This window comes from Arvicola amphibius, chromosome 3 (assembly GCF_903992535.2).
Source record: "Arvicola amphibius chromosome 3, mArvAmp1.2, whole genome shotgun sequence".
NCBI classification, from domain to species: Eukaryota; Metazoa; Chordata; class Mammalia; order Rodentia; family Cricetidae; genus Arvicola; species Arvicola amphibius.
In genome coordinates, this window is record NC_052049.1 from 107,873,297 (window position 1) to 107,892,040 (window position 18,744).

Consider the following 18,744-nt stretch of genomic DNA (forward strand, 5'->3'; position numbering starts at 1 on the left):
TTAGCCTTGCTAGTATGTGCCATAGTCTGGGATGACATACCCAGAAATTTAGCTGCCTAACTGTTAATATCCTCTGAGAAACCATCTGGCATCAAATACACTAAGGTAGTAAATGAATACAAATGGCAACCAATAGATATGAGCTATCTGAAGGAAGTTAAGGAAGCAATAGTATCTTATGGCCTAACCATCATTTGTTATGGAAATGGTGAAAACATGGGCTTCAAGCAATAAGCTACTCCACATGGTTGACTTCAATTAGTCTCAGCAGTCCTATCTCTTGCTTCATAATGGCTAGATCTTATATCTTAAATTAACCCATTTCTATTAATCTGTGAATCACCACTTGGCTGTGGCTTATCAGCAAGGTCCTAGCACATCTGTCTTCTGTAGGCAGCTACATGGCTTCTTCCGGACTCCACCTTCTTTCTCCCAGATTTTGGTGTAGTTTCCCCCTCCTAACTCTGTTCTGACCTGTTCTAGGCCTAAAGCAGCTTCTCTATTAATCAATGGTAATTCCACATTATCTCCCCATTTCTGTCTAAATGAAAAGGAAAGTTTTAATTTTAGCATAGTAAAATTATATATAAAAACAAAAAGCAAAAGTTATAGTTATAATAATTATATCTACTTTATCTTTAATCATAACTAAGGAAAATTATAATTATAACTATGTATTCTATCTATTCTAACTATCTATCCATCAAAGCCTCCAGAAGGATATAACATTACCTAAGTAAACAGGAAGTACTTGTAAGCAACTTCCAAAACTCTAGAAATGACAGAAACACCTCACTGCCCTAACAGTCACCTAAAGTTCTTCTTCACCATTGGGGCACACATCTTCAGCCTACAGGCCCATAGTATCTGGCAGACTTCTCCATGAAGCAGGAAATTTCAACTACAGTTCCACCTATATGCAGTTTTTCAGTCACTTTCTTCTGTGTCCTGCCAAATGTCTGGCAGACTCTTTCATGAAGAAGAAACCGCAAAGGACCATCTCATGTTTAGACAAGTTCAGTAGTCATTTTTCTCTGTATCCTGCATAACCAGTTCATAAAGCTTAACATCAAATAGTCCAGGCAAACAAACTTCATAAGGAGCCTCTTTGATGCCCATTACCCTCTTGAAGTAGATTGGTGCTCCCAGGAGCAGATGTGTCTCATTGTCATGAAAAGTCATAAGTTCTTAAAACATTTTAAATGGCATATTCTGTTGGTCTTTGAAAGGCTTGAAGAATAAATATCCATCTGAAATACATCTCTGCACATCTAGAAAACTTACCTAACATGACTACAAGCTTGACTATTAGAGATTACTCTCTATTAACCTGTATTTTTAATTATACATTACATTTTTAAATGACCTGCATAAACACAATACCTTAATCAAGAGCAAAAATATACATATAACAAAACTGACCTTAAATTTGCAATAACCAAGATCCATACCAATGCAAAGTATTGATATCTACAGCATATCCACCTTTAAATGTAAACAAACATTTATAAACAATCATTTGGGGAATTTGGATGTTGTTCTCTCCAAACTGCTTCCTGCTTTTTTTTGGGGGGGGGGAGTATTTTCTTCTCAGAGGTTTTTGCAGTGACCTTTTGGGGGTGTCTTGGTCCATCAAACTACATTAGTCTGGAAGGGATCCAAAGGTTCTCATTCTCTGTGGAAGCAAAAAAAAGAACCTCTTTTCTAAACCAGCATGTCCTTAGACCCAAATTTTGAAGTCAAGATCCCTTTAAAATATATATGTTAGTTTAGCCTAGTATCCCATACAATGAAATTTCTCTCTGTACTTAGCTCTTTTACAGTCAAAAATTCAAAGAAAACACAATAATATACATAGTCCAGAGTCTCTGTATATATTCCATCTTTATGTGGCTTGTTTTTCTTTTTATTCCATTAAATTTATGACTGTTTGTATTCTGGCTCTTTAAAGATTATGTTTTACTTTTTAAACCCATTTACTTCTTTTTTATAACTGTCTATATTCTTTTTCTTCTCTCTCCAAAAATTACATACATTTTTCAAATATGCTGTGACCCATTTAGAGGTCTTTTTCATCTAAATTTGTCTTTATTGTATATTTGTAATACTTTTTTGACCAGGAGTACTTAAAGTGGTAAAGTAAACAGTGTGGTTGCAGCAGCCCTGGATGCTTACTCTGTCTCTCCCCACCTTTCAATATGGTGGAGGTACCATTACCATCATCTCTGGGACTGTTGGGTAGGAGCCGTGTTCACCACTTTAACTCTGAGAAGGAGTGTGCATCACATAAACCCTTTTTATATGAATAAAAGTTAAATCTGCCATGCAGTGCAGGGCACAGCCTGGAAATATCTCTGAGTATGGCAGCAGGAATCTTCCATGCTCTTCTACCTGTGAACTCCTAGCAGACCTGATTTGACCACCTGCCAAAGTTTGGAAGCACTGAGCCATGGTCATGGACTCAGCTATGTTCCTCCTGCCACCAAGTGGGTACTAAAGCATCTGGACCCAAAGTGGGTGGCAGGCATCAGCCCCAAATATTTAAGACCATGTTGGCATCAATTAGTTGTCTTAATGTCTGTTTTTTGATTGCTTGCTATTTTTAACTAGTTTATTTTAATGTAAAATTTTTTCATGAAATGTATTTTAATCATGAATTCCCTCTCCTTGAACTCCTTGAGATCATCTTCCCCAGCTCCTACTAATAGAACTTTATGTTCTCTTGCTCTGTCTTTCTGTCTAAGAAAAAAAGAAAAAAACAAGGCTCATTATCAAAGACCAGTAAAACAAAATAGGCCAAAACAACAAAATGAAGCCTAAAGTCCATGAAAAACCAACAAACAAGCAACAGAACAAACAAATGGATTAAAGACCTCAATATTAATTTGAACACATTGAGCTTGATAGAGGAGAAAGTGGGAAGTACTCTACAACAAATGGGCACAGGGAACCATTTCCTACGCATAACCCCAGCTGCACAGACTTTAAGGGCAACATTGAATAAATGGGACCTCCTGAAGTTGAGCAGCTTCTGTAAAGCAAAGGACATTGTCACTAAGACACAAAGGCAGCCTACTGACTGGGAAAAGATCTTCACCAACCCTGCAACTGACAAAGGTCTGATCTCTAAAATATATAAGGAACTCAAGAGACTAGACGGTAAAATGCCAACTAACCCAATTAAAAAATGGGGCACTGAACTGAACAGAGAATTCTCAACAGAAGAAGTTCGAATGGCCAAAAGACACTTAAGGTCATGCTCAACCTCCCTAGCTATCAGGGAAATGCAAATCAAAACAACTTTGAGATATCATCTTACACCTGTCAGATTGGCTAAAATCCAAAACACCAATAATAACCTTTGCTGGAGAGGTTGTGGGGTAAGGGGTACACTCATCCATTGCTGGTGGGAATGCAAACTTGTGCAACCACTTTGGAAAGCAGTGTGGTGGTTTCTCAGGAAATTCGGGATCAACCTACCCCAGGACCCAGCAATTCCACTATTGGGAATCTACCCAAGAGATGCCCAATCATACAACAAAAGCATATGCTCATCTATGATCATAGCAGCATTATTTGTAATAGCCAGATCCTGGAAACAACCTAGATGCCCTTCAGTGGAAGAATGTATGAAGAAACTGTGGAATATATACATGCTAGAATACTACTCAGTGGTAAAAACAATGACATCTTGAATTTTGCAGGCAAATGGATGGAAATAGAAAACACTATTCTGAGTGAGGTAACCCAGACCCAAAAAGATGAACATGGGATGTACTCACTCATAATCGGTTTCTAGCCATAATTAAAGAACATCGAGCCTATAAATTTGGGATCCTTGAGATATTGGAAATAGACACGATCGCCAGGCAAAATTGGGAACTTGAGGGTTGGGCAAGACTGGGCCAAGGGAAGATGGGGAGAGAAAAGTGTGAAGGGGAGAACGGGGGGAGCTCGGAGGAATGGGGTGCATGGGATATAGGAAGGGTGGATATGGGAGCAGGGAAGCATATATCTTAATTTAAGGAGCTACCTGAGGGTTGTCAAGAGACTTGACCCTAGAGGGGTTCCCAGGTTTCCAGGGAGATGCCCCCAGTTAGTTCCTTGGGCAGCTGAGGAGAGGGAGCCTGAAAAGGCCAGTTCCTATAGCCATACTGATGAATTTCTTGCATATCACCATAGAACCTCCACCTGACGATAGATGAAGAAAATGACAGAGCCCCACATTGGAGCACCGGACTGAGCTCCCAAGGTCCTGATGAGGAGCAGAAGGAGAGAGAACATGAGAAAGAAAGTCAGGACTGTGAGGGAACCTCCATCTGGCGACAGATGGGGAAGGTGACTGAGCCCCACATTGGAGCACTGGACTGAGCTCCCAAGGTCCTGATGAGGAGCAGAAGGAGCGAGAACATGAGGGAGAAAGTCAGGAAAGAGAGGGGTGCGTTCACTCCTGGAGACGGTGGGACAGAACTAATGGGAGATCACCAACTTCAGTTGGAATGGGTCTGATGGATCATGCGACCAAACCCGTCTCTCTGAATGTGGCCAACAGCGGGGGCTGACTGAGAAGCAAAGGACAATGGCTCTGGGCTCTGATTCTTCTGCATGGACGGGCTCTGTGGGAGCCTTCTCAGCTTGGTCGATCACCTTCCTGGACCTGGGGGGAGTTGGGAGGACCTTGGTCTTAGCATAGAGTGGGGAACCCTGATGGCTCCTTGGCCTTGAGAAGGAGGGAGGGGAGGTATGGGTGGAGGGGAGGGGAGGGAAGGGGGAGAAGGAGGGGAGGGAAGGGGGAGGAGGAGGGGAGGGAGGGGGGAGGAGGAGGGAAGGAGATGGAAATTTTTAAATATAAAAAAAATAAAACATGAGAAAAAAAAATTGAGTCCATTTTGTGTCACCCAAGTCCCCAGGGAATAGGTCCTGTCCTGGAGTGTGGTTGATACACCTAGTGATACTTCATTTTCCCCTTGCCAGCACCCATCAACTGCTGATAGCTTTAATTTTACTAATCTTACTTAAAACTTAAATGGTAGAATTTAACAGTTTGGAGAAATACCCATTAAAAGAATACTAAAACTCTAGGGAACCCCGATGGCTCCTTGGCCTGGAGAGGGAAAAAGGGGGGGGGGGGGGTATGGGTGGAGGGGAGGGGAGGGAAGGATAAGGAGGAGGGGAGGAGATGGAAATTTTTAAATATAAAAAATAAACCATATAAAAAAAGAAAAAAAAAGAATACTAAAACTCTATTCTACATTCAAAAATTTAAAGAATTCCAATGTAAGCAAAAATTTATTGCAACTATTTTCTCAAAACTCTACATTAGTGAATAGTGAATAGAACATTAAGTGTGATTTTTCTTCAACAAATAAGTTAGTACAAAAATAAAATCTACAAAAATATATTCATCTTGTCCATTCATTAAGAAAAAACTCCTTGTCTGTGCCTATTGGTTTTGGTAGGAACTCCTTGAGGGTCTTTGATAATGTCTGAACATTGTAACGTGGCAGCAAAATGAAGCATGCTTGTGTTCACTCCACAATTGAAAATATTTTTAAAATCACTGTTTCTGTATGTATTATAATATTTAGATAGAGTAAGAGCAGTGAAGTAAACAAAGGTATTTAAAAGCATATAGCTTCTCTGGTTTCCTGTTTTTTCTTTTGGAGAAATCATATGAGGTAATTCTTTAAACATATGTTTTACAGTTGTCCTGAAATTTTGACGTCTTAAGTGCCTTGGTTTAAGATATCCAAAATTCTAACAATGAGAGCACTCATGTTCTTGTTTTAATTCAGAATCTAACAAGAAAAACAAAATCCTTAGATGATATTAATCCCTTGACATTGGTTGGGGAAAGGGAACTTCTAATTGCTGACTCTTTTCCTCACAGTTAATACATATGGGATAGGGTTCTTCTGAGAGTTTTTTATTTTGTGTTTCTAATGAGACTGTGATTAACTCTGACACATAGAAGTGGCCTATCAATCCACCTTTGCAGTGATCAAATGACTGAAACATCAGCTTAATCACAGTTCAAGATCAGAGCCTCCAATATCTTCTGACATCATCAAAGACCACTGTCTATCCAGAGAAATGAAGAATAAAAAACTGCAGCGCTAAATTTCCTGCAAATAAGGGGTAAGTACAAACTCCCAAGCTTATCTTTTAAAACCTTCTAATTTTCTGCTGAACCATCTCTGCTGGTCCACACAGATGTTCATGGCAGTTTATCCGTCTATACCCATTCTCGTTCTAGAGACCACACTCTGATGATACGTCCGTTTCCCCAGTGTCTTTGTCAGGACAGACTCCTGTCAGACACGTCATTGTTTACTCATTTCTAACTCAATCAGTGTGAAGATGGTGTTCCCTTCTTATGGATTCGTTTTCACTGAATGTTAAGCTTCTGTGGACAGTTTTGTTGAACACATTTTTGACACTTCCTATTCAGACCTACAATGTGAAACAATAGAAAAACTGCTGACGAAATCATGTAGGACATCCCAGAGAGAAATTCAACACTCTGCAAAGTAAATCACATGGGCATCAGTTAAGTTCATACCACAGTCTAGAAACTGTGAGCCAGTTAATTTAATTTTTACATGTCAGATATATGAATTTCTGCTTTCTAGGTAAATTTAAGAATGGAATTAATTTTCCAGGGGCCACACAGCAAATAGTATTTTGAGAAAAGCTTTGAACTTAGATTGCCAAATCTAATGACATTAGCATTATCAAGTCACAAAATACTAGAGTTGGAAAAAATCTCAAAGGTGACTTAATATGCCTATGTCCTTGAGCAATACCTGAAAAATGACTATACAACAAATATTTTAACATTCCTGGCTTTGAGAAAATCAAAGCATGTTTTATTATTGAGATGTCCTATTTGGTTCAGAAGCAACATACTTCTGCCCACGACATTAATTTTACCTTAAACTTTGGGAGACAAATACAGTGAGGGCAATACTGATTTAAAGAAACCAATAAGTTGAATATTTTGATACACATTTCATGTGGTATGTGCATTTTTACTATATTGTCAAATTACTCTCTGTTATTTTAAAAATTCCTCAATTAACAAGAGTTGTTGATTTTTTCTGAAATTATCTGATTTCCATGTCCCTTTAAAGTACCCCCACTCTAATCTAAAGATAGTAAATAGTACAAATGTTGCTTGAATTTTTTGGTGTTAATATCTACATTTTTACCTTTAAAATAGAAACTAAATATGTATCACTCATTTTGAAAAGCTACATCAAGTATTAGCTACAGTGGGTTGAGAAAAACTTCAAATTGCATTTTCTAAGTAATCAAAAGCCACCATCAATAAACATTTTAGAGGATACATATAAACTTCATGAACACAGAATCTACCAGTGAATAATGTATCCTGTGTTGGTCTTTTAAAATGTTCTCATAATACAAGTAGTATTTGGTCTCTGCCAATCCAATAATAAAATCTTATTAGTAGGGTTCAGTCCTGGTCCATCGTTTCTTTTCCACAGTGGTAAAAAATATGACTATATGTATGCTAATGTATTTCTCCCCAGGAACAATACAGGTTAGAAGAAAACACAGTCCCTCTGCTGTTGAGATAAAAGTGCAATGCCTTGAAGGGCAGCAGGAGTACATGAAGTTTATGGGATACACAGTGCAGCAGTTTCAATGGGATAGCTACTGTATTGACAAGTCAACCAGTTGGTCAGCTAGTTAGAGTTTGAATTAAAGCATGAAAACTAGTTCTATGATTCCAGTTACAAATAGAAATAAAGGAAAATGCTTATTATTCTTGCCAGTTCTGAGTCTGATAAAATTTAATTGCTATGTATTATAAATAATAATATGCATGATATCATACATTACTGAGAATTTGAGAGGGGAAGAAAATACTTCAAAAATAAATATAATAAGTCTTTACTTTAAATTGAAGTTAAAAGTATAGACCTTACACTCACCTTAAAATGTAATAATTAGTAGTAATTTCAAGTTCCTAGATGTCTGTTACTTTTCCTTGCATCTTGTAATCATTGATTGTCCCAAGGAAACTGGAGAAACTTAAGAAACATTCCATATTAAGAAAATATGGAATGTCTGCTATAAGGAATGATATTTTCCACAGAATTCTTTAAGTCTCTTTCTCTCCATCTTTCCATCTCTCCAAAATGCACACAAGAGACACAGGGATGAGGAAGAGAGAAAACACAGATGATACAGGAAAGCATACTCATGTCTCTGTTTTGAATTTAGAACAACAGACAATATAATGAGAGCTTGAAAAAATGGGGCCTGGAAACTATTCAGTGGTAACTGAGTTCATCTTGGCTGGACTCTCAAGCAAACCAAAGCTGCAGCTTCCCCTGTTCCTCCTCTTCCTTGGAATCTACCTGTTCACAGTGCTGGGGAACCTGGGAATGATCATCCTGATCCTGCTCAGCTCCCATCTGCACACCCCCATGTACTTCTTCCTCAGCAGTCTGTCTTTCATTGACCTCTGTCATTCTACTGTGATTACCCCCAAAATGCTGGTGAACTTTGTAACAGTGAAGAACATCATCTCCTACCCTGAATGCATGACTCAGCTCTACTGTTTCCTTGTTTTTGCTATTGCAGAGTGTCACATGTTGGCTGCAATGGCATATGACCGCTATGTTGCCATCTGCAATCCTTTACTTTACAATGTCGTCATGTCTCATCATCTCTGCTTCTGGATCACAGTGGGAGTTTATACTTTGGGTATTATTGGGTCATCAGTTCATACGGGCTTTATGTTAAAGTTGATTTTTTGCAAGACCAATGTGATAAACCATTATTTTTGTGATCTTTTCCCACTCTTGGAGCTATCATGCTCCAGTATATACATCAATGAACTATTGGTTCTTTTCTTGAGTGCATTAAATATCCTGACACCTGCCTTGACCATCCTTATGTCCTACATCTTCATCATTACCAGCATCCTGCGTATCCGTTCCACTGAAGGCAGGTTCAAAGCCTTCAGCACCTGCAGCTCCCACATCTCTGCTGTCATTGTCTTCTATGGTTCTGCTTCATTCATGTACTTACAGCCTTCTTCAGTCAGCTCCATGGACCAAGGGAAAGTGTCCTCTGTGTTTTATACTACTGTTGTTCCCATGCTGAACCCATTGATCTACAGCCTGAGAAATAAGGATGTCAAATCAGCCATTAAGAAAATTCTTAACAGGAAAACATTGTAGACTCATGAATTCAATTGTTGCCATATTAGAAAAGGAAGTTTATTTTGCCCGTGCATAATATTTGTTTCCCCTACTTTGTGTATTTTTAGAATACCAGTGATGTTTTTCTATGTAACACTTCCTCAATTCCCATTTATATCATTTTTGAACCTGCATTGCAATGTTCAAAAGGTATATAGAATAAAAAATTTTGAGCCTTAAGAGTCCTCTACTTATATTTTTAAATAATAATGACGATGATGACAGTGATAATTATGAAACCTATTATAATGATGAGGATAATAGTGATAATTGTAATAGTCATGCTTGAGATTTTTAAAACTATAACATGCACCCCAAACCTCAAATGGATATCTTACATAATTATACCAGTAACTCACAGATCAAGTCTCAGTGGTAGTCACATATTTACAAATTAAAAAAAATGTATGCTCAGAGTCTTGAACATAAGAAGTGATTGAGCATATAGAGTTTAGATGCTAGACCACAATACTACTCAAAATGATTTTTGATTTGGGTAATTATGAGTAAATATTGTGTTCAGATGAATTCCCTGATATATAGTATTTAAAACCTGCTCAGTGTTGCCTAAAATAATAGAAATAATATTGTTAACAAAATTATTAGTGAAAAAAAAGATGATTCTGTAAATCTGCCAGTGACTATATTATTTAAATAATCTGTTGCATATTGGTGCATATGTCAACATTGTCTCTTATTTTGGGGTTCTATTTTCAATACTTTGTCTTCCTATGAACTTTCATATCATTTGTTATGTGGACTATTGGCTTATCTGTATCACTGAGGGATATATTAATATATATATACTAAGATCCCATGGGACAATTAGTCCCAAAACCATTCATCTTACCTGGCTTTTTCAACCAATTTTATAGAAACTCAAGCAAATTCTCCACCAAGATGATAATCTCATCATCCAAGTGGGAATGGTATGATACTATACTATTTGATTCAGTATGAATCAGAGTTGGATAATAACTTCAATTTCTAATTTGAAATCTATGTCAAATCTGTGTTTTACTTTGACAACTTATTCAGAACTTTAAAAATGAACTACAAGTATAGTTGCATGCTGTGATTGCAAGAGTAAACATATACTCTGCTTTTCTATGTTGTATTTATCGCTTTATTACCTAGGAGCACTGAAATTAATTGATGCAATATGTCTCTGTCGATGCCTCTAAGTCCTAGAATACTTCTTGCCAATTTAAGTCTATAATTGTTATTTCCACTTCTGGAAAATTGGATACTATCTTTTAAGATGTGTATCTAAAAACTTTGTAACAATTAATGTATGGTTAAACTCTATAAAGTTTAACTTTCAAAAATTCCTCAAGGATCCTCAAGATAATAGAGACATTCACATTGATTATGGATTATGTACAAAAATATAAAAGACTTAATCCATAATCTGTGACAATTCCCAGTAAAGGGGTAACATGATTTTTATATTCTATTAATAAGTAATAAGAACATGATTCAATATTTATTTTTTAATATTTTAATTCATGTGTCATGGGAATACAGAAATATAATAGATATAATTTATTGAGGGTTGGATTTAATAAATATGATAAGAGGATGTATTATGGTATCTATATAATCCAACAAATGTCATTTCTATGATGGAGAAGTAAAATCATAAGCAAAAATCAGTAATCATTCTAAGAATCAGAATGTCTCAGTAGTTGCAATTCAGCAGAGGGCCTGGATGCTCCCTGGAGAGTCACTAGCACGATGCCAAAGTTCTAAGGAGCTGGTTCTGAAATATAGAGAAGATAGTCAGCAAGACATAATCAGCAGAAAAAGCAACTAAAATGTTGCCCTCCTCTCTTCCAATTGTTTTCCACCTGGAGCAGCATCTTTGGTTTGTGCCTCCCATTTCAGAGGGGACTTTTCTCTACCTTCTGCTAATGTCCCCCATATAAATCATCTCTGGAAATGTACCATGTACACTCCCAGAGGCATGCCTAAATATTCCTGGTCCTCTCTTAGTCCAGTCAAGTTGTTAGTCAGATAGTGCAGTCCACTTTATCTGTGTTTTACTCACAGTCTCCTCGCCATATAAACTGGAGTTTGAGCATGAGCTTAGTTGAATGGAAGACGCGTGAATGGCCCATAGCTCAACAAAACTGTCCCCAGAAATCTCTCAAATTCACAGCCTCTTTTTGTACACGCATATGTACACACATACATATACATAAAAATCCTCACTCTATAAATATGAGCAGTTCAGTGTATGTGTTACTTAACATTATACTTCTTTTCATATTATAACGATCACCGTCATTTTCACTCTGACCCTAAATCTTATTTAAAGGCATCTTGAACTCTTCTAATTCTATTGTCACTTCTCAACTATTAATTTAAAACCCATCAGCTTTCACTGTCATTAGTGCACCCTCAAGATGGATTTTCTTTAACATAACTAATTTTTATTATATGTTTTATCATAGCATAGCATAGCATCTATTTGTCTGGAGTATGGCCATATGTGTGCCACTATGAGCATGTCTGGTACAGGTGCAGATCAGAAGAGAGTGTTGCATTCCCTGTTACTGAAGTCACTGAATGTGATGAGCTGCTATGTGGATCCTGAGAACTGAACTCATCCACAGAAAGAGTAGAGCATGTACTTAATCACTGAGTCATTTCTCCAGTCCTTGAACAGCTATTTAACACAGTCGTTAAATTAAAATTCTTTTTTATTCTTCTCCCATACAATACATCCCAACCACAGCTTCCCCTCCCTCCCCTCCTCCAACAACACCCCACACACATATATACATACCTTTCCTATACCCCAAATCCACTGCTCCTCCATGTTCCTTCAGAAAAGAATAGATCACAGAAATAGCAACTAAACAGCATAACAAAATGAAATAATACTAGCAAATACCTTCATATTAGGAGTGAACGAGGCACCCCAGTAAGAGAAAATAGGTCCACTACAGGCAAAATAGTCAGGGCCACACCCACTCTCATTGTTAGGAGTCTGACAAAAATTACAAGTTAAAGAACAATAGTATGTATGTAGAGGGCATGGTGCAGATGCATGTAGGCTCCATGATTGCTGCTTCAGTTTCTGAGTTCCCATGATCCCTGCTTAATTGATTCTGTGGGCCGTGTGTCCTGGTGTCCTTGACCCCTCTGACACATACAATCTTACCCCCCCCTTCCTCACGGTTCCCAATCTCCACTTACCTAATGTTTGTCTGTGAATCTCTGTATCTACTTTCATCAGTTTCTGGAGAAAGATTCTCTCATGATGAATGAGAATTCTTAACCTCTAAGATAATATTTTCTTAGAACCATTTGAGAAGTGAGACAAAATATAACATTAAGTTACATATATATATATATATATATATATATATATATATATATATATATATACTCCTAGCTTTGTTCTCTTTAGATACATTTTATTCCTGTTGTAGATTCTGAGATTCAAAATGAATGACATCTTATTAATGTTTCAATATTTTTATGTGTTCATTTCTTGGATTTTAAGTACTTTTCCATGACCTTGTTGCTCTGGGTTATTGTTTTTTTTATCTGTTTATCTCATTTTGTGTTGGCTATCTACTGCTGGGCATTGAACCTCCCTTAAGTGTGGTTTGTGTACCCAGTAAAACTCCATTGGAGAGAATTCGTTTTCCCCTTAAAAGCATTTGTCAAACAGAGACAGATTCTGGATAAGGGATGGGAATCCATGTCTAGTTTGCCTCTGCATGTGACTTAGACAAGTACAAATCTGTTTTCTTGTGTGTGGTCCTTTTTTTAATTTTTTATTCAATACATTTCTATCATGTGTTTCCTCCTTTCCCAGCTCCTCAAAGAAACTTCCAGAAGGCTTACCCAAGCCCATCTCAGCTGTGCTATGCTACCATTTGAGAATTTATCATTCATTTCCCTTTCCAAACATTTTTTTCTCATTTTTTTATTAAAAATTTCCATCTTCTCCCCTCCTCCTCCCCCTTCCCTCCCCTCCCTTCCACCCATAACCCCACTCCACCCATCTCCAAGACAAAGAGCCATCAGGGTTCCCTTCCCTATGTTAAGTCCAAGGTCCTCCCAGCTCCCCCTAAGTCCAGGAAGGTGAGCAACCAAACTGCCAAGGCTCACAGTGAGCCCGTCCATGCTGTAGAGTTCATGCTCATTGCTGTTGTCCTTGGTTTCTCAGTCCTCCATCGTCAGCCACATTCAGAGAGTCCAGTTTGGTCCCCTGTTCCATCAGTCCCATTCCAACTGGACTTGGTAGTCTCCCCTTAGATCTGTCCCACCCTCTCAATGGGTAAACGCACTCCTCACGGTCCTGACTTCCTTGCTCATGATCTCCCTCCTTTTGCTCCTCATCAGGACCTTGGGAGCTCAGTCCGGTGCTCCTATGTGGGGCTCTGTCATTTTCTCCATCCAATGCCAGGTGAAGGTTCTATGGTGATATGCAAGATATTCATGAGTATGGCAATAGGATCTGGACATTTCTGGCACCCTCTCCGCAGCTGCCCAAGGAACTAGCTGGGGGCGTCTTCCTGGACACCTGGGAACCCCTCTAGAGTCAAGTCTCTGCCAACCCTAGAATGGCTCCCTTAACTAAGATATATAATTCCTTGTTCCCATATCCACCCTTCCTATATCCCAACCATCCTATTCCCCCAAGCTCTTCCCATCCTCCACTTCACACTTTTCTCTCCTCATCCCCCCATCCCCCATCCCACCCCACCCCCATGTTCCCATTTTTTGTCCGGCAATCTTGTCTACTTCCAGTATCCATGATGATAACTATATGTTTTTCTTTGGGTTCACCTTCTTATATAGCTTCTCTAGAATTTTTTATGAATTATAGGCTCGATGTCCTTTATTTATGGCTAGAAACCAATTATGAGTGAGTACATCCCATGTTCATCTTTTTGGGCCTGGGTTACCTCACTCAGGATGGTGTTTTCTATTTCCATCCATTTGCATGCAAAATTCAAGATGTCATTGTTTTTTACTGCCGAGTAGTACTCTAAAATGTATATATTCCAGACTTTCTTCATCCATTCTTCCACTGAAGGGCATCTAGGTTGTTTCCAGGATCTGGCTATTACAAATAATGCTGCTATAAACATAGTTGAACAAATGCTTTTGTAATATGATTGGGCGTCTCTTGGGTAAATTCCCAAGAGTGGGATTGCTGGGTCCTGGGGTAGATTGATCCCAAATTTCCTGAGAAACCTCCACACTGCTTTCCAAAGTGGTTGCACAAGTTTGCATTCCCACCAGCAATGGATGAGTGTACCCCTTACTCCACATCCTCTCCAGCAAAGGCTATCATTGGTGTTTTTGATTTTAGCCATTCTGACAGGAGTAAGATGGTATCTCAACGTTGTTTTGATTTGCATTTCCCTGATTGCTAAAGAGGTTGAGCATGCCCTTAAGTGTCTTTTGGCCATTCGAACTTCTTCTGTTGAGAATTCTCTGTTCAGTTCAGTGCCCCATTTTTTAATTGGGTTAATTAGCATTTTAAAGTCTAGTCTCTTGAGTTCCTTATATATTTTGGAGATCAGACCTTTGTCTGTTGCGGGGTTGGTGAAGATCTTTTCCCAGTCAGTAGGCTGCCTTTTTGTCTTAGTGACAGTGTCCTTTGCTTTACAGAAGCTGCTCAGCTTCAGGAGGTCCCATTTATTCAATGTTGCCCTTAATGTCTGTGCTTCTGGGGCTATACGTAGGAAGCGGTCTCCTGTGCCCAAATAGGCAATCTAGGTACAGGCAGGACTAACATTCACTGGAAAGTCTGTAAGTTTCCTTTTCTCCCAATTTGCAAATGCTCTTTGAGCTAAAAATGGCATGGGAAACCAAGCCTTCCTCCAGAAACAGCCCTGTGTTCTTGCTGTAGAATCACACTAGCCTGAGGAAGGTAAACTACTCTGGTTGCTTTTTGGGTGTATGTTTCTACCTTTTTTTCTGCTATGCTATTTTCTTTCTTTATTCATTTGTGGGTGCTTTTATAATTCTGAACACTGATTCTATATTTATCATTTCATAGAAAAAGCTTGTCCTTTATTCATGAAATGTTTTGTTATACAGATTTTTATATTGTTATATTTTTAGTCAACTTCTTCAATGGTTATTTTATGTAAGGTCATTATAGTCCTCAGCATTTAATTTTTATATTGCAATCATTTATAATTATTATCGATAGAAAAGGTAACAGGGCTAATCACACAATTCAATGAGTTTGGATAACTATATTTACCAAAAAATCTAGCAAGCTTAACCATCCCAGAGCAGAGAAGAAAGCTTGACTCATGGGTCAAATCTAATTCAAATCAAATTTGGTATTATTCATGAGCAAATATTTTTTATATGTTTCAAATGCTTTAAGAAAAAAACAAACATTAAATTCAAATTTCAGTATTTAGAAATAGAATTTTACTCAACACAGTCAACAGTCACACACCTTCACTGCGATATCATTTGAAGCCATTGCCTTTAAAGGTTGACATCCAACTGATTGCAACAGAGACTTTGTGATCTCTACACTCTAAAGGATTCTCTAACAGGCTCTTTATGGAACATTGTGAGCTAATTACTGGCATATACCCTCTCCGTGTTTTCTCTAACCATATGTAGTTAAAGACAATAATTATGAATGCTGTTTTCATAAATTCATTTGTATTAAGCAGAACATACAAATGGTTCTTCTGATAAGGCTAAAACCTAATAACACTTTCAAATTGGAAAATGCCTTGTGTTGAAAATGTACTTAATATCCCTGTATTACAGAATATCAAAAAATAGACTGACATATCTTAATCATGTTCCAAACTTTTCATTATCTTATACCGTGGAAAGCATCATCTAGCACTAAGATTATTTTGTATTAAACCATTAACTCTTTCATAGAAGTTATTGCATTCCATGTCCACATGAAGTAGAGCATAAAGCACGGGTAAAGAGTCAACTGTTTGCACTTGTGATCGTGTGACTAGGAACTGCAGCTAGCTGTTGCTGCCTAGCAACACAAAGAACATTATGACGTTATTAACCCAGGATGATACAAAAATTTTATGTTTGAAATAAAATCTCTACTAAATGAACATTGCCTTTGAAGCATATAAAAATCAAATCATCAGAGGACCTATCTCATGTGTAAGGTTCATTTGACAGACATGAAGGTCAATGGCTTTTATCATCTGTCATTTTTTCTGTTTTTTATTATGAATGCAAACACAACAGACAAGTTTGTATTTTTATTCATACAGCACCGCAATGATTTTATACTCTCATGCATAATACTTGAGAGGTATCACTGCTGTAAAATCTCACTACTATTTGTGTTTTCGTCTTTCTGGTGAATGCACAATGATATCTCCTTGTGATGAAAAATAACCTTTCCTTGTGAATACTGATACACAGAATAGCTTAATACTTTGTTAATCCTTGTATATTCTTTATCTAAAGCAGTATTTTATTTATTTCCATTGTTTTTATACTTTATTGTATTAATTGCTTGCAATAAATGGCAGAAGTACTTTATCAGGCAGTTTGGTTTGGCATTTATGTGTATACATATTTTCAGCCCATATCACATTTTATCCTTTGAAGATGATGTCTTTCAATGATTTGATGTGCTAAATCTTAATAGATCATACTTATCATTTTCATGTATTCTGCTTAATAAAAGTTTCCTTCCTCCCAGACACAGTAATATGCTCTTCTAATTTTCTTTAGTTGACTTCTAGTTTTCTGTGGTGATGGTGGTGGTAGAGGTTGTGGTGGTAGTGGTGATGGGCATGCATGTGTGCGTATATGCATGCACACACACTTTGTTAGTGAGTGGGACCAGGTTCAGCTTTTGAAGTGAGAAATTCATCCAGTCACTTCCAAGTATGGGAATGTCACTTCACACTATGAACATGGTGCACACCTTTTATTTATATATTTCCTTTCATTTTTCTCAAGGACGTTCTAAAATTTTCAGTGAAGAGGTTTTATTTATATATTTGTGTCAGGGACCATTGTCCTAAAGGATAGCAGAGGTCATTGCCCTAAGGATGTTTACGGAGAACCCACCCCACATCCCAACTATCTTGAGAACTATCTGTTAACAGAACCCACCCCTTATTCCAATGTTAATGGATCACATGTTTTGGCTTACATCAGGTGCTGACTGATGACCTTTCGTTACCCCAGCAAAGTTCCTGCCTGCCCCTACCTCCACCCCATTCAAGGGCTATATAAGCTGTAACCTTCACCGCAATAAATGAGACCTTGACAATAGAATCTTGCTTGGTCTCCTTCCTCTTCTTCAGCCCATGTCTTTCAGGTAGCACCCCTTCAGAGGACCCTGAATAGCTGACACTGCCAAGCGGGGTTACATATTTGGAAAAAATATTTTAAGTAGTCTGTAATTTTATACTGTCTGTTTTCTTTTCACATTGTGGTGATGACATATTTAATCAAAATAATTTAATAAGGAAAGGATTTTTTCCATCGTGCAATTCAAGGGACAATCCATTATTGTGAGAGTCAAGTCAGCAGGAGCCCAAGGGAGCTGATAACATGACCACACTGCATCCATCACAAGAGTCAGAGAACAGCAAGAGAGTACATACTCTTCCCCAGCTCTGTTCTCCACTGTATACAGTCAGGACAGCCACCCAGAAGAACAGGTCACAGATAAGGTGAGTCTTCCCATATCAGTTGGTGTAATCCCCCACAGGCATTCCAAAAACTTATTTCTCAGATGTTGCTAGAGTCTGTCAAGTTGACAAGTGACACTAGCCTTCACAGGTACCTTTATATTGCACTTGATTTCATTTGTCATACAATTTTTTCACATATTGAGTTTTAAACTTTACTCTTGGTAAATTCATTAATTAACTTAAGTGGATTAGGGAGAAATGACTTTTAATGTACCACATGTATAACAGTAGTAACAGTAAAACAGGGTAATATTTATGTTTGCTTTCCCTTTGCTTTTCTGGTTTTTTTTGTTTGTTGTTTGTTTTGTTTTGTTTTTTGAGGCAGAAATTCTCTGTGTAGCTGACTGTCCTGGAAATCACTCTGTAGACCAGGCTGGCCTCGAACTCAGAAATCCACCTGCCTCTGCCTGCCAAGTGCTGAAATTAAAGGTGTGTGTCACCACCACCACTAGGCTCATTTACTCTTTATCAGCAAGAAATTCCTGATATAATATTGACTATTATTAGAAAAGTGTGTATGCTTGCTTTTTCCCTAATACTCATAAAAACTTTTCAATGTTCCCATAACATTAAGCATATAGGTATTAGCTGGTATTTCATATTCTTCCTTTAGTTGAAGAAATCCACCCTTTATTTAGTTATTGTGGGGTCATGAATAAGGGAAATGGTTTGGTAACTACGTGGACTATGTCTATTAACACTCTTACTGGTTTCTGCCTTTTTACTCTGTTGATATCCATGCCTTTGATTATTTTCAAATATTAAATTGAGCTTTCAGTACCTTGATACATCTTAAATCATAATGATGTACAATT

General features: G+C 37.7%; 1 protein-coding gene across 1 annotated transcript; it reads left to right on the forward strand.

Moving 5' to 3' along the window:
• Positions 1 to 8,279: 8,279 nt before the first annotated feature.
• LOC119809794 lies at positions 8,280 to 9,215 on the forward strand. Its single transcript, XM_038322929.1, has one exon. It carries the CDS (start codon positions 8,283 to 8,285, stop codon positions 9,213 to 9,215), a length of 933 nt encoding a protein of 310 aa, XP_038178857.1. The 5' UTR covers positions 8,280 to 8,282.
• The last annotated feature ends 9,529 nt before the right edge of the window (positions 9,216 to 18,744 follow it).